The sequence below is a fragment of the Sciurus carolinensis genome, chromosome 14 (assembly GCF_902686445.1).
Source record: "Sciurus carolinensis chromosome 14, mSciCar1.2, whole genome shotgun sequence".
Classification (NCBI taxonomy): Eukaryota; Metazoa; Chordata; class Mammalia; order Rodentia; family Sciuridae; genus Sciurus; species Sciurus carolinensis.
This window is the reverse complement of record NC_062226.1, coordinates 10,266,900-10,289,302: the sequence shown is the minus strand read 5'-3', so window position 1 is coordinate 10,289,302 and position 22,403 is coordinate 10,266,900. Positions and strand designations below refer to the sequence as shown.

The 22,403-nt window shown below is 40.5% G+C and overlaps 1 protein-coding gene across 1 annotated transcript in view; it reads right to left on the bottom strand.

Annotated features, from left to right (window-relative positions):
* Positions 1-22,403, bottom strand: part of Psmb7 (proteasome 20S subunit beta 7) — a 56,011-nt gene that overhangs the window by 13,487 nt on the left and 20,121 nt on the right. The window contains exon 6 of the mRNA XM_047524061.1: positions 15,164-15,222. Coding sequence (XP_047380017.1) covers positions 15,164-15,222 — 59 coding nt within the window. The remainder of the gene's footprint in view (positions 1-15,163; positions 15,223-22,403) is intronic.

Genomic DNA, 22,403 nt, shown 5'->3' with positions numbered 1-22,403 from the left:
GCCAACAACTGGAAGGTCTGAGATGCAATGCAGTTTGGTCTAGGTCCAAAATCCATGTTTGTTTGTTTGTTTGTTTCCACCCAAGAAAACAGGAAGGCATGGTGGTGCTTGCCTGTGATCCAAGCTATTCAGGGGCCGAGGAAGGAGGATCATAAGTTCGATGTCATCCTGGGCAACTTATTGAGACCCTGTCTCAAAATAAAAAATATTAAAAAGGTCCAGGGATATAGCTCAGTGGTAGAATGCTTGCCTAGCATGCTCAAGGCTTGCCCCCCCAAAAGACAAAATGTCAAGAAATACTTATGTTCCCTCTAGTTCTTAAAACACTTTACCTCTAAAATTATTTCATAGTTGCAAACATGACTTAAACAATGCTACTCTAAAACTGAGAACATCCTGATGCCTTCTCTACTATAGAAATCATATTTAGCAAATTTCAAAGGAAAGTCTGTGAGACTCTCTGCATTACTACTGCCTCCAAATGTTCACACTTCCCTAAAACATACAGAAAAGTTCTCTGCAGGTAGAAAGAGTAAAATTGTTTTTTGACCACCCGTGTATCAATAAAGAAGATACCATTTAACTTAATTTTCCCATCAGGCCATTTTGTCAACTGCAAATCTTAACTAAAACCAAGAAAAAAGCAAACACACTTTCATTTTCTCCAAGTTTCAAAGCAAGAAGTAGTCAGAGGGTTAGAGAGAACTTTTGCTAACTCTCTCCAGCAATCCACAAACATGAACCTCCTAACAATTCCCTCAAGAGCCAACTTCAGCCCATTTTAGGAGCAAATTTTCTATTTTATTAACTGAGGCTACAGGGGGTTACACAAGAAGCAAAAATCAATCCTCAAACCCAGGTACCTTCAAAGCCCACACACGAACTTCCCTTTGTGCTTGTTTTTACTGTTCAATCATCCCAACTCCATTCATCTGAGTTAAGAGCCAATATATTTGTCAAGAAATCAAAGTTAATAGGTACTTATACTTTTTAATTGTATGTTATTGCCACAATTCCAATTTTAGAGAAACTATATTCCACTGTCATGACAGGATGACAATGACTACAAGTGTGACTGCATTCTATGGATACAGTGCTCACTGCAAATATTTTTAAAAATCTGTACCAGTAGGTGGAATTTTAAAATATCTATTTAGCACAACCTCATATCTGTGTCCGTTTCTGTACAATTTCAGGGTTAGGGGAGAGTGGTATAAATTACCTCACAGAAACCCACAAGTAACATTGTTTGTTAAGGTTAAAACTTTAACTACCTTCCTGAGGTATGCTGCTGGGGTCTCATTACAGCAGGTAATCTCACATTCCGCCATGCACAACACACTAAGTACCAGCATCTCCCAATTACACTGCAACGTAAATCTCAAAGGACATCTGAAAAGTCTACACGGCTCCTGCACCCACTGCTGAAACACAACCACCTCTAATGGAACGTGGCAGCTTTCTAAACTAAATATTCACACACAGGGACAGGGCTGCTAGCCCTGGACGTGTCTCACACTGAAGAATGGCTGCTAATTAAAAGGCCACACTGACTCAAGAAATGACCACCCAGACAACTTCAGATACCATCTGGAGTTTTTTGTTTTCCTATTTCCAAATATGTTCAGCTGTCCAAACTTCCAGGGTTACACCACTAAAAGTTAGTACAGGGCCCTCATGCTTTTGTGCATGATGTTCCTCATCCAGAACGGTCTGCTCTTCTCTTCAGGCTTGCTGTCCTATCTGTCCTCAAACCCCAAGACAAACAATTCAAGTAAGGAGTCATGATTTCTTTTTCAGTACTGGGGACTGAACTCATGGCCTCACACTGACCTACCTCCCCAACCCACAACATGCTCTTTGACACCCTCTTAAATAAGTCTCCCAGAGAGAGTCTATCAATTCTGCTTCTGTCTTACTCTAATAGTCCTCCTAATAGGGAATGTTCTCCTACTTTTCATGTCACACTTTTAGCAGCTATTTATGGGCCTGTCCACCTCACTAGGTTGTAGATGTGGCTCAGAAAGGGAAGAGGTCTCATGAGCAGGCACAGAGCTTCAGCAATGGCATGGGTGCATGGAACGCAAGCCTGCCTCCACATCTCTGAAGGACCACCACCCAATGGCTGCTCAGAGGCCAAGCGGCAACTCCACGAGCAACACAGATGCTCTTCTGGGAACCTCCCACCCGCTGCTGCTGCCCCACCTCTGCAAAGCTGGATGTGTAAAGGGGCACCTTTAAAAAGAAAAAAAGCCTTCACAAGAGCGGACCAGAGTGTAGTCATACCATAATCATTTGGAATCATTTGGCTATTTTTGGAACTGTCTTTACTTCGGCTAGCAAAACCTCCACTTGATACAGGCTGTCATGGAGGTGGGGTGGGGGGGCCTGTCATAAGAGCAGCAATGGCTTTGAAATATCCCATCTAAGCCAACTTTAGTCACACCCCTCTTAAGAACCGCCAATTCCACCAAATATTGGCAGTTCTGTTTATTCAGATCTTTTGATATAAGAAATGTGCTGACCTTTCCCCCGTTGAGTTGATACAGATATATGAAAACTGTAAAGTGCGGCACAAAGGGAGGGGACAGAAATGAAACTTCTCTACCTGTGTAAACTAACAGGGGCATTTTTAAAATTACCATGTTTTAGATCAGAAGGTAAAAACTGCACAGCAGCAATTTAAAACTTTCCAGCCCATGAAAGCTGACAACTGACTCGGTGAAACAGTTCAAGTCCTCCAGGCCCCTACTCTTGGGATTAGTGGTTCTATCAAACACTTAAATGCCTGCTACAAAATCTGTCATTTTTCACGTTAACATGCATGTATAATGTAAGCCTACACGAGTACTACATTTAAATATTTAGACCCAAATGTTATTTTAAACTTAATTTTTCCACAGAGCCATTTCATTAAAAAAAAAGAAAGAAAGAAACTTTCCTAAAATTCCTAATCACACTTCAGTGTGTTTTAAGCGGGCGTGTAATGTCAGGCTGCTTTGCACACCCACCTGCCCACCACCTCCCCCTTTCCAATATCGCACACCACACAAGTATAATAAACCATGTTAATATTTCATACCACTGTGAAATATGCTGGAGTATCAATTCAACATCTGCTGTCTTTAGGGCCCGGGAGTCCCGCAGAGACACTTTCAATTTGTAATTGAGTTCTATGCTGAATTAATCAGCAGTTTATCTTTTTTACTAAAATAACGTCTTCACCACTAACCCAGATTTACATTAACAATTTATGCCAAATTACCTGCCAAGACAAAACTTATAAGATTCTAAGCTACCATCCTGTAACACTCAGTTCTATATTTCATTTCTTGTATTTCCCTAACCCATATGCAGGCCAAGTGGAAATCCATTGTTCAAGAGCTCGCAAGCCTCTAACCACAGATAACCTCTTGGATTTGTAGCACAGAGTCTCCTCGCTTTGACAGTAAATTTCATAAGGGTTTCCCCTCTTCCCCTGAAAGCCACTGTTCGATAAAAGGCTATGATTCAAAATTTTTATAAAACAGATTTCTAAAATGGAAGGAAATCAGTGAATAATAAAATATTTTTTTTTTTATATCTTTTCCCAAGGAACTCAAAAATCCCAAATCTTGGCTTGAGTACCAGAAAAAGAACCCAGATAAAGGAAGCATTTTTAGTGCCTTAAAATTATGTAACTGAGATTCACCTTAGCAAAGACAATTTGATTTGGTGAAAAGAAAAGTAAAGAAATCGACTTCTCTTGGGGTTGCTATTATAGCTCAGTGGCAGAGTGCTTGCCTAGCACATGTGAGACACTGGGTTCTATCCTCGGCACCACACAAAAATAAATAAATAAAATAAAGGGATCATGTCCATCTACAACTTAAATTTTTTAAGTCCACTTCTCTTTGATATCACGATGCTGAATATTTTAGTACCAATATCTTCATCTTCCTTTGAATTTCACCTGTATACCTGAAAGTTACCAAATGATATATTCCACTCAACACTATCCCTGACTCTAGCTCTAGACTCTCTCTGACAAAACAGTCTCCGGTCACAAAGAAGTTAATATTTTCCCTGCTGGATTTTCACCACAGGCACAGCAAGCACCATACTTTATGAAATATCTCCTATATGGTATGCCCTATGTGCAAAGGAAATACGTAAAGCAAAAACATTTCTAATGAAACACCTGCTCCAAAGAAATGTATCATAAATAATTACCTATCTACTACAGAGGAAAATAATCCCTTCTTTTCAACTTGCTTTCCTAATAGCTGTGTGGAAAACTTCAGGATGGCCTCTTGCAATACCAGCCCTACTGCAGCACCAAGTGAAGTAGACTGCATTCACCTAACACCAGGTAAGTGTCTGCTGATGGATCTCACATTGGTTATATAAGAACATGAAATTCAGTGTTTACATAACAGGAAAGAAGACATGAAAAAGTTTAGAACAGAAATATTTTGGGCAGATTTTTTTTAAAAATCAGTAACTTTGCCAGTATATATTATTTGTGACTATCCCTTTATTATTCTTCAAAGAATTGAAAAAGATACCTTCAAAATTTATACAGGGTCACTTTCTCAAGATTTGCTGATTCTAGAATTCCAAGGTCAGTCCAAGAGGAGTCTATTCCCACCTCAGAGAGATTTTGGTAAACCATAGTTCCTCCTCAGCTTCCTCCTATTTACCCTGTTACTTCCTGAGACTAAGGACAAAGGATAAGACAAACTTTCCAAAATTTCCTTTCCCTCTTCCCTGAAATGTTGCACTTTCAACTTTAACTTTTATCAATGGCAGAATATAACAGCAAGGGTGGAAATGAAAACCAACTACCATTAAACTGGCTCTGGAGATATGAGAGATGAAGAACACAGAGCGTTGGCCAAGACAAACAACACTGAAGTGGCCACTTCTAAGTCAAGGAAGACTATCGTCTGAAAGAATCAAAAGAAGTATTTACTTCTGAAATCCAATCATTGTATGGAAGAAAGCAAAGTCAGTCATATATATATATATATATATATATATATATATATATTTTTTTTTTTTAGGTGTTGACAGACCTTTATTTATTCACTTACTTATATGTGGTGCTGAGAATTGAACCCAGGGCCTCACACATGCCAAGCAAGTACTCTACCAGTAAGCCGCAACCCAGCCCCAACAAAAACAGTCTTGAATCCTCGGTGAAAGACCAAAGAAAACTCTGCCCTCTACGATGCCACAAAAATGCAAATGGAAAAAGAACCAACAGAGTGACCTTACCTCTCTGCCTCTCCAGAGTGGCTGCCAAGTGAACTCCAGTCAAGAGAATGAGTTCACTTTAAAAGACGAACAACTTAGGGGATCTGACTCTGATGCAAGGTTTTACCACTGACAGTTTTTCTCATCATCTTCTACTCTATCCACTAAACCACAGAAATCTGTTCATTTCTAAAATTAACTGGTTAACGCCTTTAGAAATCACTACTAAAAATAATTCCATACAGGGCTCTGAGGAACTGTATCTTAGGGTTCTGACATCGCGAAAACCTGATGTTTTATGTTAAATAAAGCCAAAGAGAAAACTAATGAGGAAAATTACACATTTTGGTTCAACTATAAAGACACAATTCACTATGTCTAATGTTTCAGGTATTAAGGAGAGCCAATAACCAGGAATTATGACCTAAAGCAAATGGCAGAAACACCCTCAGGGAGCACTTCCAAAAGGGACCTTTCAGTTTTTACACAAATGCACAATCAAACCAACTACTGCCCAAATCCAGTGTGCCTAAGAAGCACGATTCCTGTGTTTGAATCATTTCACCTAAACAATTCCATGGGTGCACTAGTTTTAAGCAATAAGGTATCCATTAAAATTACCACAATGCCAGTTTACAGTCACCAGGGTAACTGTAATCAAAATGTGGGCAAAAATGTGCAGAAATTAGACCTTCATACACTGGTAGTGGTGTGGACACTATGGAAAGGCATTTCCACAAAAGGTTAAACTCAGAGTCACCCTATGATCCAGCAATCCAGTTCCTAGCTATTCAGCCAAGAGAAATCACAATATATGTCCATCAAAACCTTGTACACAAATGTTCACAGCAGTATTATGAATACAGCCAAAAAGGTGAAACAATTCAAATGTCCATCAACTAATGGGTAGATACATAAAATCCAGTATGTCCACACGGTAGAATATTATTCAAACATAAAAAGGAATGAAGTGCTGATACATTCTACAACATGAATGAATTATTGTGAAAATATTGTGGTAAATGAAAGAAGTCATCAATGACTTTGAGCACATATATAAAATGTTCAGGATAGACAAGTCTTTAAAGAGACAAAGTAGATTAGCTGTTGCCTAGGGCTGGGTGGGCTGGGGGAAGTAGAGGAGTAACAGCTAATAGGCTTGGGTTGTTTTTTTTTTTTTCCAAGTTGATGGAACTGTGGTTTGAGTATACTAAAATTCACTGAGTTGTGCACTTAAATAGGGGAACTGTATGGACATGAATTATTTATCAATGAAGTTGTTACTAAACAATAATAAAGCGTCCAACATTTTTAGAAGAGGACCTCTTCAAAAAGTCACAACATCTAATGACAAGTCACAAGTCAATCATAAACCTGAATTCTAATAGTAATTTTTTAAAAGCAAGAGATCACAATTAAACAAAAATATTAGCCTAAATCCTTGAAAGCATTTTTAATAAAATTTTAAAAAAGAATTTTGGTAATAACAATATAGTTTTCCCCCCAGACATACAAGACACCTAAAAAGAAGTAACCACAAGACAAATACAACCATAAATTCAAAAATCTGGAAAAGACAAATTCAGTTCATTAAGTTGACACATATTAAAGTGCTACAAGAAGCAGTCTTAAGCATCATCAACGACAGAGGAAAATCATTGTTTATAGTAGTTGTTGAAGGTCAGGTTTTTTTAATTTTTGCATTTACTTAAAACTCTGTGTTTGATGCCAATGGGGTTCAAGTTGCACAGGAAGGTGCTTCAGCTAAACACTGATCGTCTTCCTTGATCTCCATTGTCTGCTGTGTGGGTTCCGCCAGCAAACCTCCCAGCAAGTGGTCACCTTCCTATGGAGTCATTAAACCTCCGAATGTCAGCTGGTGGGATTAGCCAGCAGCTTCCACACCTGAGCCCCCGTGGCAGGGACAGAGGCATTTGGATCAAGATCACTAATGAATACAGAATTCATATGCCGCTTGTCAGGGCTCCTGAGCTCAGAGTCCACAGATGCAACCTAAATAAGACGGAGGACAGAACAATTGTTGACGAAGATTAAAAAGTTTTGGCAGTTGGAAAAAAAAGAGCACCTCATTATTCAAATATGATAGTCTTGCTTATTTTTTTTTTTATTTTTGTTCAAGTTATTCATGATTTCCCTCAAATGGACAAATGCCACTCACCAGTATTTAAAGACTTCTTGGTCTCATTACTAAATATGAAAAGGGCTATACCATCTGTACATCAGCTATCTAGAGAATAACAGCTCTCTTGTAAATAATATTTGAACACTGGGGGGGCTATCAGGATATTTGGAGTGGAGGGCAGTTAAAAGATGGGGAAAAAATCTAGAATTCTGAGGGGGGAAAAAAAGGATCTTCCATAGCCAAATAACCTACTTATGTTTACCAATCTGTATCTCTATTTATGTTTACCAATCTCTCTCACTCTGACTTCCTTGCACCATTCTGTTCCTGGATCCTTCACATCACCAAGCTCACCAAAGATGTTTCCATACCTCCTCTGACACTTGGTGGATTTTCCCAAGACCTCATCAGAGAAAAGTGAAAAGCCCAAGCTGTCCATGGGACCTCTGCTGTTCTGGACTAAAACGTCTTCCCCATTCTGTTGTCAAAGAATTACAGACCTAGCAAACAGACAGAGAAGCCTCTTTGTGATCAATTTTCTCAGAGGACTCCCAAGTCAGGCTGACCAGGATTCAAATCCCAACTCTATCACTTGACCAGCTCAGCAATCTCAGGCAAGTTTTTCTGACCTTCCTATACCCCGACTTTCTTTTCTTTAAAATGGGGATAACAAAGTACTGACATGAAGACCTTACATGAATTATTGAAAAGTAAATGATATAACGCAGAAAAAGCTCTTAGAACAGGGCCTGACATGATGTAAACACTGACTATTATGATAGTGCTTTCCATACCTCCCTCTCACAGAAGGGCACACACTTTCATGGTCTGTTATGTGTTAAGCATGTTCACTACCCGGGCCTGGTTTTGATATTAAGCTTTCAGTTGGAAAAGAAGGATCCTATCTATCTATGCTACAAATCACTAAGTCTGATGCCAGCACAAATTATCATGTTAGTCGCTGCTGTTACATTTTGTATCCTACTATTGAAAAACTAGAAAATAAAAGCAGCTGCTGTATTTTAGAGTCAATTCTGTAGGCTCCACCATACAAGGTGTTTTACACCCACACCTATTCCTTAAAGGAACCTGCAGGTAGGTCTCTGAATCTCCCATTTCACAGTTGAGGACCTCGTGCCACTGGCCCAAGTCACGCACTGAGTACAGTGGAAACAGGCTCACAGCCCAATCCTCCAGTGCTTAAACCCTTAGCCCCTTTCCATCTGACAATACTGAACTCATGCTCTATGCTTTCCTTGGGGACCATCTGTGTACCAAACTGAACAGTCCTTTTTATTTTTTAAGTCAAAATTATGTAGATCTCTCACACTACTATCCACCTGCAAAGCACAAATGAATATCCAACTTCAGTGTCTTTTATTGAACTTAAAGAAAAAAACATGTGCACCCACAATTACTTCTAAGATCTGCTGTCAGAACAACATATTGGTATCAAGTCTTTCATTATTTAAAGTGGATCTATAGCTGCCTACAATGACAGATTAATTCCGTTTCCTCAGTAGCCAGGTGTTTGGCATCACGTTTGTGAGGTAACCACAAGCCTTTAGGGCAAGAGCTGCTCACATCTTTAGCAATCTACAAGGGCTTCTCTAGAGGCCAGCTCTAGCCGAGTGATGAAATATGACTCCATAAATCAGATGGCTGAAGTGGCACTTGTATACGTCACCATCTATCTTCCTAGCTTCCCTATGAAGGGCATAGGGTAAGAGCTCATCCCCCAGTGCTGCAACCAGAGAAAGGACCATCACAGCTGGCACTGACTAAGCATGTGCTACTTAAAACTGAAGACACACTAAGACTGGGGAAAAAGATCCTGCTGGTGTTAGCATGCCTCAGGCAGAGGAGAAGCTTCAGCAAGTCATCTTCAAAAGGCAGAGAGCCAGAGCTCTAGAAACCTGCAAAAATTGGCTAAGCCTGCAGTCTTCATTTCTTTAAGTTGAGCATCTTCAAAGTCTAGAATTCTAACTGTAGGGCACAGCAGCTGCCACTGCAGATCTGATCCTCTCAGCTTTTGGCAGCTCTCAACTTGAGATTCTAGCAAAAGAATTTTTCAAGTTGCTATTATTGCCTGTCATGGATTTATAAATATTGTGCACTATCTGCTGTGGCATGGCTCTCATGGGACGCCAGAGCATGCCAAATGCATAACAGAATGAAAAACAGTTTCTATTCTTCAAATAAATGCTAATTTTTTTTTAACTGTGCTCACACGATGTGTTTGGTGACCAACTTCAATAGTACAGAATATGTATCAGAGAGGGGGGAAAAAGCTGATTGTCTTTTCAGCAGCATTCAGCTGCTACTTTCATTAAGCTTGTTTAATTAGATTCCAGATGCTAATTTGCAAGTCGATACCAGAGGGTGCAGGACAGTTTGCCTTTGAATCATCTCCCTGTGATGTGAGGGTCCTGCCGCACACCACTACCCTTCGGCGGCCCTCACACGATATTCTGACAATTAGTGCAAAAAGGGGACAGTATTGATCTTGACAGACTAAATATTAATCTTCTACCCATTTTAATGAATTGTAATCTTCAGGAGTTTAAATCTCTCACTGGGCCAAATGAAAACATTTCTTCTTACAAAGAAATGAAATGGAAGGAAAACTAAGTTATCTGATTCATTTCCTTAATTTGCTCCCCGCCCTAAAATAAATCTGTATTTTATTTCAGCAACTTTTAAGATACAAACCACCACCAAACTAACACCCAGATACTGTGGTCAAATTCCTTAAGGGTATCTGGGAAATGGACTGAAAAGACCTCAGCACAGCCAGCACCAGCATTCACTTTACACCAAGCCTAACAACATAAAAGCTGGGGGCACAGCTCCATGCAACTGATTATTACCTAACACACTCTCAAACAACTGACCCTTGTCATTAGGTCAACTGACACATTTCAAAACCCACTGTTCTAATACATTGGGACAATGTCTGAATAAACACCTTTAATGATAAAAATAAATGTGAGACCTATTACCAGGAAGAATGCCTTCATTTCTAACACAGCTGAGAACTATGAGCCCTAAAGGCACAAAGGAGGACAAATTTAAGAATCGCCAGGTAAGGTTGCTTTTGGCCCTTTTTCACCTACCCATCAACAGATACTTGGAACATTGACCACGCTAGGTGTAAGGAAACAAACAATCACAGTCCCTGCCCATGAAACTCCAGGGTAAGAGCAAGAAAATGAAAATTACAAGACCACTCAAGGCAGCATTTGGGTCACAAATGTGCAAGAATTTTAAAGACTTTTAATGTGCCTTAAACTCACTGGTTATTTGGCAGTTTCCAGGAAACTGTGAACCAGGGGCTTTCATATGAGGCAGGTCATTGGATCGGATGCACTAAAATAGCAGAGGTTCATGTTGGGCATTTAAGAATCCTGGCTGGGCTGTACCGGTCTGACTTTTCTGGCCTATTCCCTCCCAATGAGTATCTGTCCCCTGCTCCATCTTCTTTCACCCAGCACTTATTGGGAGGTCTGCTTTGCTGACTCTACTCCACACTGTACAATGTTTAAAAGCACTAGTTGTCCTCCTGTTATCTCACAGAACTTTCGAGATGGGAAGGAGGAAGCCCTTCCATTTCCCAGACAGTTTTGCTCTAGCTCAGTTATCCTGAATCAAGTCAGCAAGCCCATACTGAACACCAGGAGCTCAAGAATGGAGATGATTCCATGGCCCCTGCCCTCAAGAAGCTCCCGCTGTCACTGGCAAGCAGGGAAGGTGCCTATGACAAGAGCCACCAAACAAAGGGACAGGGTGTGTCCAATAGAGCACAGGGACACATGTAAATGAGGAAGCCATGAGAACTCTGCTGGCAGATATCAGCAGCAAGGAGGAGTCAGTATCAAGTAAGAATACACTGTTTCAAGAAGAGGGAGCAGACAAGAATGTCTGAGGTGGAACCACAGTCTCCGAAGCTTAATATTCATCCCCCCATGCTTACGTGCCATGTGATACCAGCACACATTCCTGTTTCTATTATGAGTATGCACTCACTCTCATGTCTTGGATTAAACTATAACCAGCACATCACACCCAGGATTTCATAGATATAAACTACATTTAAAAATAAATTACCAAGAACTGAAGTGGTTGTAGGAAAGAGCAGGAAGGGACTTACTGGAAAGAGCACTTGGAGGTAAAAGAAATGTTGTGGGCCTTGATTTGAATGACAGTTACTTGTGATTACAAAAGCCAAAATTCATAGAATGAACACTTTAGACCTGTGCATTTTATAATACATAAATTATACCTCCATTTTTTTTTTTTTAAGTAAGTTCACTTAAAGAATATTCTAAAGGCTAACGTACAGATGGCAGGAAAAAAAAGGGGTGTGCAACAATAACAAGTTCCAAAGACAATGTTAGATTAGCCCTGCTGGTTAAATTTTCTCATAGCCACGTTTTTAAGCAAAAACATGTGAAGGGGCTGCAGTTGTGGCTCAGTGACAGAGCGCTTGCCTAGCACGTGCAAGGTACTGGATTTGATCCTCAGCGCTACATAAAAATAAATAAAGGTACTGTGTCCACCTACAACTTAAAACATACACACACAAGTGAAATCAGCTTTATTAATGTTTTTATTTAACTGATATACTTCAACATGTTATCAATATAAATTTTTGTGTGTGTGGTGCTGAGACTCACGCTAGGCAAGCTCTCTCCTACTGAGCTAAACCCCCAGCCCAATACAAAAATTACTGAAATACTAAAAAAGTTTTGTGTTAAATTTCTGAGATCTTGTGTGTTTTCTACCTACAGACCTTCTTCCAAATGACTAGTCACAATTCAAGGGCTTACCAGCCACATGCGGATGGTGGCTACCACACTGAACAGGGCAGTTACAGACAAAAAGGAAACATTAAAAGTGTTTATTTAAGCAGAGTGTAATCTTCACTCCATAAACACAAGACTCTCATTCCATAAATCTGCTAGTCCAAGCCCAGCACTACCCAACACACAGGTTTGCAGATTAAAAAAAAAAAAAAAAAAAAAAGACTTTGGGCTTCCTCTAATTTATTATTTGTTTTAACAATAAAAGCCAAGATTTTATTTCTTGGATGAGTCTGGCCCTAAAATTTACTGTTTGGCAAACAATCTATAATTACCACAGTCCAAAAGTGGTCCCTGGAAATACCGTTCTCAGCCTATGCAGAGCTGCTGTCCCAGCAAACCGGAGGGATGTGAGAGGGAAGAGAGGCTGTCCTGGGTTTCTTTCTGTCTGTGACACAGCTACAGTCCTTTCGCAGACTGAAAGGCAGGCTTAGCTACCCCACCCTACTGTCTCTATTTAGGCAAGGAAGAAAAGTTATGGAAGCTTCCCATAACCCAAAGAAGGAAAACAAAAGGTTCAGAAATTTAAAACCAACACATCTCTGTTTCTATGAGTTCTATGCAAACACTGCAGAAATGACACTGCAGCCAAGTTCTCTTTCACAACAAAGAAGTCCCTGGCACAGTGTCCTCCCAACTTTGCTAGCAGTCTCAGCCTTCCACTGACACAGCTTCATCTCCTACTCACCAAAGGGGAGCAGTTTGGCCAGTAGTTAGCCTGGCTTTTTTTCTTTCTTTCTTTTCTTTTGTGGGGGTGGCACAGGGTGGGGGATCCTATTAACAAGAATTTAAACATCTTTAAAGGGTCCCCAACTGACCATTGTTAATACTCTTCTTTGCCTTCTGTCTCCTTTTAAATAGGAGAAGCAGGTACTACCTCCAATTTAATAGTAACCTTCACTCATTTTCAGTATGCGTCATATTACATCTTAAGTAACCAAAACTGGAACTGTAAATTTATATAATCAATCTGAAATGGGAACTGATTCATCAGGTTTCAAGGTCTCACGGGTAATGCAGAACATTAAGTGCTGAGTTACAGATATAATTACCCTAAGAAACACATTCCTCAGGTTGATATCATCAGAAGTTCCACTGGGAGGATGCTGACATGTCCCTTTCCTCCCCCAAATCACATTAATATTAAATTCATGGCATTTGGACCATTTCAAATCCAAACTCTAACTAGTGTACAATTACTTCAGCAGTGTTAAGTAACTTTTAATATACCTCATACTTTCAACTTTTCCTGCAATTCTCATTTTTCTTTAATATATGGAGGTACTAATCCACTGAAAACAAACTTTCAAAAGAATTTGAAAAATGATTAATTAGTGTGGTTCAAAGAAGGGCTTGACAGGGGGCTGGGGATATAGTTCAGCTGGCAAAGTGCTTGCCTCACGTGCACAAAGTCCCGGGTTCAATCCCCAGCACCACAAAAAAAAAAAAAAAAAAGAAGAAGAAGAAAGAAGGGCTTGACATTAAAACTCCTCTCCTCTAGGTTAGAAGCTTAGGGAACTTTTTCCCCAAGTTACCCCCAATATGTGTATTTTTTTTCCCTCTATGTATTTAAGAATCCCAAACAGAAAATAATGCTGATATGGGGATAAATTTTAACACTGAGAAATGAAAACAGAATCCTAATTTCATTTATAGTTTTATGCCGGGCCCTGTCTACTATTAATTGCAGCAAGACACTATTGCTTTTAGTTTCCATGCTTAATTTCCTGCAGATGTCTAGGAAAGGGAAACACATCCAGTTCACTGACCGAGTGCTGTACCTGCACTGTCCTCATGTACCAAAGGCACAGTGGTTTCTGGTAGAAACGCCCAGCCCTGGCTGATCATCCTCCACTACCCTACCTTCTCTGACTTTCACAGCACTTGGGCTCAGTCCAAAGGCATAGAGAGCTTCAGAGCTCCAATGACAATGAGATGGCGAAAGAACAAAAAATTTTTAATAAGAGATCTTCCCAAAGATGATTAGGCATAAAACACTGTCAAAGAGTAATTCCAGCGAATCCTTTGGTTCCCAAACAAAATACCGTGAAGTCATAAATAACAGAAACCAGCATATTAAGAAATGGAGTAAACCATTCATAAACTGCCTGTTATTATTGACTAACAAAAAATTAACCATCAAAACACCAAGAGCAGAGGATGAAGGCTGACTCCAGAACTTAAGTGCCTACATGCTGGTTTAGTGGCACAGATGACGCACAGTAGAGAAATAATGTGGTACCACGAGCACTGAAGCATATTGAACCCTGCTTTGAAAAAGGCAATGGAAGATCTGTGGATTTGTTATTGGAGGACTTATTTTCCATGGGGTGAGGGAGGGCTGCTTAATGAGGAGGCACATCTATCATTAAAGCAATCTCATGCAGAATGTCATTCACAAGATACCTCCTTCCCCACCACCAAAGAAAACATAGTAAAGGAAACTCATAAATATATTTGAGACACTAGAACCATTATACCCTGAGAAGACTTGACACACACATGACCTTGTCCCATTCTTTTGCCAGATGCCGAACAATCTATAGGGATTTTGAAAACTGCCCATTTTCAGGTCAGGTCTATATGAAATGCAAAGACATACATAGTTGCTCTAAGTAAAAAGAGAAAATTCTGTCACTTTGAGCTATCACGACCAGAAAACACTCCACACTGCAGCAGCATCTACAGCCAAGAAAAGCTCTAAACAGCTCGAAGTCCAGAGTAAAACACCCAACCGTGCTGGCTGCTCAAGTCCAAGGGACAGCATGACAGGGTCACTACAAAAGGATGCCTTCCTGAGTAGCTGGTCTCCTCGGCAAACATTCTATCCATGCCAAAGAGCACTGTAACTAATCAGTTTGTATGTTCAATACACAACTAGGAAAATATCTGAAAAATAAAACCGCAGGGACTTACATACCTCCATATCTGGCCTAAACTTATCTTCAAACACGGCCATTGCTGCCAAGGAGCCAGAACCTGTAAGAAAAAAATGCATTTTTTAGTGTACTTTGCCAACTCCCAGTTGCTCCGTCTCAAGTTTACTCAGAGCAGCAAAAAGAGCAAAACAGGCCCAGTGTCACATTCAAATACAGTGTAAATATCAATCCTATAGGGTCACATCAACAGGGTCAAAAATAGTGCTCTTTAAAAAACCTGAGAGTCACACTTACCACTAGCTTGGGTAAATCTGCAACTGGCCCTACTTCTACTACTGACAGATTTAATTGTAAATTATTCACAATAAAATGTTGAAGCATGAAATTGGGGTTATGGAGAATTTTTATTTCTTCAAAAAATGAATGCCACATAATTCCACATATCCTATGCTGTGAGGCTGTGCTCCATATTGTGCCTCGGCGGGCTGCCGAGTACAGTGCTAAATACCAAGGCAGTTAGAAAGAATACATTGTTTTAATGAGCTAGCCCTGGTAGAGTCACCTTGACATGCAGGGAAGAAACTACCGCACCAGCAATGGTAATAGGACTGCGAGCTGCAGCCACCAGGTTATTCCAGCTACAACTGTAAAACACTTTATTATGTGGCATTTATTTGGAGCTATTATTTTTAGTTTGTACTTTGAAGAGTAACAGCTGAGTAGACAAAATGACAGACAAAGAAACAAAAATTTACTATTACAATAGCAAATGGCTGAAAGGTTACACTGCATAGATATTAACAGATAGCAAATTTATCCCTACCAAAGTAGGATGTAAAGGCATTTCAAATAAGTACGGGTTCCCTTTGAATGAACGCAAAAGGCAGCTCGGCACTATTTGAAAATGTAAACTTGCTTTGTTCAGAAACCAGAGAATCTTTAGAAAATCATCGTCTTGTCTATACAGGGTCCTGGCAATATTTCAGGATACTCTACTTTTGGAGAAAGGATAGAGTTGCCCACAATTTTTTACTCCAATTAGAAGATTTTTTTGGCATTTATTACTTTTTAACTTGTTTTGCATAACACTATCTATTTAGCTGGGTCACAGAGAAAACCATATTTTCTATTTAAAATGATTTGTGTACATCGCTTGACCACCTCAATGGTTTAGCAAAGGAAAGAGGCAGCGATTAAACAGTTTCAAATGAGGTGTCCTGCTGATTTTATCAAGTCTGCTGAATGTATAATGAAAAAGGAGAAGCTGACAGCAACACTGCATTGAAGAAATACAGACTACCTTATCTGAACCATTTAAGGAGGTCCAATTATAGATCAAATTTAAAGGGTAGAAACAGCAGATTTACAGACACAAATCAATGAACATGGTAATCCCGATGAATATGACAGATACTCCTGTTACGGAATATTGCTGTGGTTGAGGATCATTACCTCCCCAGCACTGGATACATCACATCTCGAGCCGTAGGAAGCGGCAAGCAGAGGCCAGCATTACAAGCAATGACTATTCATTTAGGCTTTGGGCACAAAAGGCAAACCCCATTTTCCCCTCTCAAAATCTTTTTCTCCTTAAAAAATCAAAACCAAAAACCTAAAATGGTCATCTAATCTAAAGGGATATTAGAAGCCCTTTGGAAAGGAAATAAAAATTAAACATAAAACCAGAACACTCTGAGAAAACCAGCACATATACAAGAGAAGATGTACCCGAACAAAACCACTGAATTTCCACATAAACAAGTCCTTGAAGATGAGGAAGTGGCATCAAATCCTACCACTGTTTTGGGAGTCACCAGGTCACTCTGAGATTTAGGGGTTGAGGGGAAAAAGTAAACTAAGTTTCTGCACAGTTAAAGCACAGATGACAGACTCAGTCTCATAGTTTTAAAACAAAACAAAAAAAATGAGCTGGTTTTGTGTGGAAAACAAAGCAAAGGACAGCTGTCAGGAAGAAACAAGAAAACTGCAAATAAGGAAATCTCAGAGGAAAAAAAAAATACTTTCAGATACAAAGTATTCCTGCCCAGTAGCCAACAGCAGGCTTGCCTCTTCCTATGAGGCCCAAGATTATCCCAGAGAGGGGCCAAAGGAACCAGAACCCAGAAATTCAAGGTCAAGATCTGCTAACAACTTTGTAGAGAATTATAAGGAACTATGGTGAAAGAAAAAAAATCAAACTCATCAAAAGGCATTTTTCCTTAACACTTACCACCCAGGTTTTCTCCTGGGCCAGCCAGTCTTTGGCACTTCCACAATAAAAACTAATTCTCTTCTTTTTCCCAGGCACATATATTTCCTTCTGCTAGTTTCATTCATAAAGCAGTGAAAAAGTATTTCCCTCTCAATAGAATAATTTCTCCTTTATCAAAAACATTTTTATCCTGCTTAGAAACAACACCTCAGACAAAACTTCTCTAAGTGGAAATGACATACTAAAGTCCCAAGTTGGGCTGGGGAGATAGCTCAGTCAGTACAGTGCTTGCCTTGCATGCACAAGGCCCTGGGTCCGATCCCCAGCACCGCCAAAAAAATAAAAAATAAAAAAATAAATAAAGCCCCAAGACTCTTGGAAAAAAGCAGGTCTGCCCAGTGTGTAAAGCCACTCCACAGTATCAGAGACAAGTTTTAAGAGTTGACAGAGCGGGACAGGTGAACACAGGGAGGACACCAGGTTCTTGACACAATGCATTCTGGCTTCCCCTGTTTAATACCTTGACCCCCAAACACACACACAGGATTGAGAAATTTTCAGGAAAGCAGAAGCTTCCTAAAAGTGGACCTGAAAACAAACCTGAAAAGAAAGGGATACTCAACACTCAAGATAACTTCTAAATCACTTGCAAATGAGCTCCTGAACCCAGCTTTTTAGGAAAGGAGGACTCTGGCGCCCCCTTTTCAGAAGTACAAGGCAATGGCACACCACTGTCAACAGGCATCTGGGGAACTAAATGCATCTGCTGTGGAAAGAACTGGGCTGAGAACTCACAAACACTGTGATGCCCAAAGCAGTGAGAGGAGAAGATGCAAGTGCTCAGGTAATTCCAAGGCACTGCAATGCAGAAAGCGAGGAGGGAGGCGAGGAGGTCGCACACTCAATGGGACCGGAATTCTCTAATAATTTTATTCACATTTCCTAGATATTGGTCCAATACCCATACAATCAAGCAACATACAGCTGCCATGCAACCTACAAAACATTAAAATATTACATCTCATTTTCCCCATAAGCTATTGGCAAGACCATGAGTCATCTGTTATTTCATTCCCAAGATCCTTTACTCTGGCGTTCTATTTCAAAAGCAAGGACACCTTACACATCGGAACTGTCTCGTTTCCTATTAAAGAATAAATGTACAGAAAGCCAAAGGACAGTATGCCCTGGACAGGGGTCTCTCCCTCCTGCAGCACTGTGGTGGGGGAGGGAGCCTGATGCTGGCACTCTAGAATGCACACCCTGGGAGGGAGAAGACAGGAGGAGAGGGGGAACAACCAGGGCACTGCGCAAAATGTGCTTGGTCATCCCCATAGCAACCCACTGAAGTGATAACTGTCTCGTCAAGGGTTACAGGACTAAGAAGCACAGAGGCAGAACTCCTGTCCCTATGTCACTCTCATACAGAAAGTTCCATATACAACAATACAGTTCAGAGAACACACGCTAGCTTCCATGACCAGGTCTTGCTTTTCTCAACACAGTCCTCTCTCCAATACACACAAGCTTATGCTCACCAACGTCACAAGACACTCACTTCCTAAATGCCTATGACATTCTAAGCCTTCACACCTTGGTTCCTTTGCCCCCTTAACAGTGCACAGAACTCCCAGTCACCCTTCAAACCCCAGCTGAGACACCGCTTCCTCCCAGAAGCCTTCCTTGATCGCCACTCTGCCCGCGGGTGTTCATCCCTCTCATCCTTGCCCAAATGACCTCACACCCACCAGCTCTGGCTCACAACAAGCACTAAGCAGACACATGCTGCAGTAAGTTGTGCTGAACTGGGAGTGTCACTGTCCAAATGAAGGGGACTCTGAGCTGGCCTGGAGGAGTGATGATAGCTATGAATGCCCTGATACATACAAAAGAACATATATTGCCTACTTTACCACACCTGGCTGAGTAAGAGACAAAACAGGTTCAATTTTCAAAAGGGATAAAAGGATTTAAAGCCACAAAACCATGTGCTATTTATTCTATGTCCCAGTCTGATCCAAACCACTGCACTACCACAGGAGGGGCCGCCCTTCTTAGAGTTCTGCGGTTCTATAGTGAAACTCCCAGCCTCATCAGGTGTAGCTGCTCTCTGGCAGCCTCTGCAAGTCTGCCTTTTTCAGCTCACCCACAGTTACAGAGTAGCCAGTGGTGCTTCCAGAACAAAGCTCTTTAAAACAGAAAAAAGAGGTGATATTCAGTGACCAGCATTCAGAGAGAACACCATGTACCATGATGGCTACCTAATCACTCCCTGCCTTACCTCCTATACCCACTTGTTCTGCTCTAAGCTCACCATGCAACCACCCACCCCGCTCAACCACTCCTAATGCCCAACCCACACAGGAGCCAGGCTGTAGGGAGACAAGAATAGGGGAATACATAACTCAATCCTCTGGCACCAGCAGTGTGCCAAGGAGCCAGGCTCTGCATGCCCTGATTTGCGGCAGTCACTCAGATGGGCACTGCCTGACCTCAGCTGCCCCAGCCAGGTGCTCATTAAAAGACTCTTCCTACAACTGATACCCTGTGGAGACCCAGAAAGAGTTTGCTCCATGGCTGACTGGCAGGGCCTGGCTCACCCACAGACTTTCAACATGATGCTGGGGGTCACCCATATCTGTTGATTCCAGGAGAAGGGGGCCCTAGCAGTCAAGTCACAAGGGCCACATCTTCAGCCAAGCTTTTAAAATATAATATCTGGTCTTACAAATCCCATGTCACTGGCCTAAAAAAACTGACTAGCTCTGTAAGTAATGTAAAATATACACCCCGAGTCGTGAAAATATGTGCAACACACAGAATACTAATAACTAAAAAGAGCCTGTGGATATATAACACCAATATTCCAACAGAGAAAAGACAGCCGTTTTCAAAAATCACATTTAGAAACATAGTTCATTAGTAATCAAACAAATATAAATTGAAATAAAATACCATCTTTTGCCTTTTAAATTAGCAATGATGAAGTCAGTGCTGACAGAGGTGTGATGAAATGGGCACACTAACACACTAATGCACAGAACTTTCCTCTTGGGAATTGAGAAACATCAGATGGAAATTAACAAGCTACACACCCACCAAACTGGCAATGCTACTGCTGGAGAGTTATTCCAATAAAATAAATGGACAAGTACCCAGTCATGTATATAAAAAGACCATTGTTTATAGATTAGCAAACACCCCCCCACCATACACACACAAAAACCAACCTAGAGATAAGTGTAAAGTTCTAACAATAAAAAACTCCATACACAAATCATTAAACATAACAAAGAAGGTTTTGGGGGAGGAGACAATGGAAAGATATGCATGATACAGTATTTGGTGGTAGAAAATATGTTCCAATGCCAATATTAACAGGTATGCTGATGTAATACATATTATGCAAATCTGGAAGAACAAATCAAAATATGCTCATTTCTGAGTGGTGCTATTTTCATTTTGTTGCTTGTGTGTGGTTTTTTTTTTTTTTTTTTTTTTTTTTTTTCCTTCAAAGAGCATGTATACTTGCAATTTTTTAGGGTATAAAATGGAAGACAACCTAACACTGTTAAGTGACTGGAGGGTGGGGGAGTCCAAAATTTCAACACCTTGCTACCTGTCACATCTTTAATAGCAGCAAGGAGCAGCTTATTCCAAAATTTCTGTACTGGGGCCTGAAGGTCAATCCATGCATGAGTCAACAGTCCCAAAGTAAGACAGCAATCAATCATTACAAACAAACAAATACACCATACTTCTATTTACTAGAGTCCTTAGGAGGGCTTCCTTGGGGCTGTCTTAGAGTTAGTCACCTTAATAAAAGAGAACCGTGAGCATATCAGTAAAGAGCTAGACCCCACTTGTCCAGAAGGGTACTCTGGCAAACGGTACCAAACAGTACAGCCAACACAGCTGCAACAGACACGCATGGTGCTGAGGACTTTCAAAGTACACTTCCACCTACCAGTTCTGCTTGCTCTTCAGACATGGCAGGTGGCAGTAGGTGGCCACTTTACAACAGAGAAGATTGAAGCTCAGGTGAGGAACCTACCCAGATCAAAGCTGGGATTTGAGAGCAAGATTTTTCTGCATTTAAAGTGTGTGATGTTCTTTCCAGTCCACCATGTTTGCTCTTAAATAGCAAAGCCAAATGCTTCAAGTCAAGATTAGCAAGTAAGCCTGGAAGTAGCTATCTTTTCTTAGCTTCCCACTCTAAAAAAGTATGCCTTCAAGCTTCCTATCTGTTCAGATTTCAGGAGAATGATCAACACACACCTGGATATTGTTGATTTATGTGGTTTTGCTTGGAAGTCCAAGTAAGACTGAAATTTTAGTTAAATGGTCTAAATGATTAAATACACCTCATTCACTGATTAGCAATGCCACTCAGTACTTGTTCTAAGAGTATTTACGTTAAGAGAGTCACACACACAAAAAAGCAAAATTAAGTCTTTTTTCCCCCAAAGCCTCAGAAGGTGTTTTGATCTTATCAGCATTAGCACACACTGAGTATCCTTCAAGCAGAAATGCATGGGGCCAGAACTGTTTTGGATTTTTGAATACTTGCATATACATAATTAGATAATACGAAGAACAGAACCCAGTTCTAAACACAAAATTCATTCGTTTCACATACATCCTAGACACAGAGCCTGAATGTAATCTTTTTTAACTTTTATTTTTTTCATTAACTTTTGACAGTGATATTTTTTAAAAATTTTTTTTCATACATGTATATAGGGTAAGAATGTCTGTCTCAATCCACCATCCTTCCATCCCCACCCACCCCCCCTCCCCTCACTCCCTTCTCTCCCCTCTGTACATTCCAAAGTTCCTCCATTCTTCCCTACCCACCCCCCACTATGGATCAGCATCAGCTTATCAGAGAAAATGCAGGTGTAATCTTATACAGTATTTTTAGTGTGCCTGAGTTTTGAATGAGACATGTCACAGGAGGTCAAGTGTGGAAATTTCCACATGTGGAGTCATGCTGGTACTCAGATTCAGATTAGAGAACATTTCAGATTTGGGGTGCTCAACCTGTAGTTCAATTCAAACCTAACTTT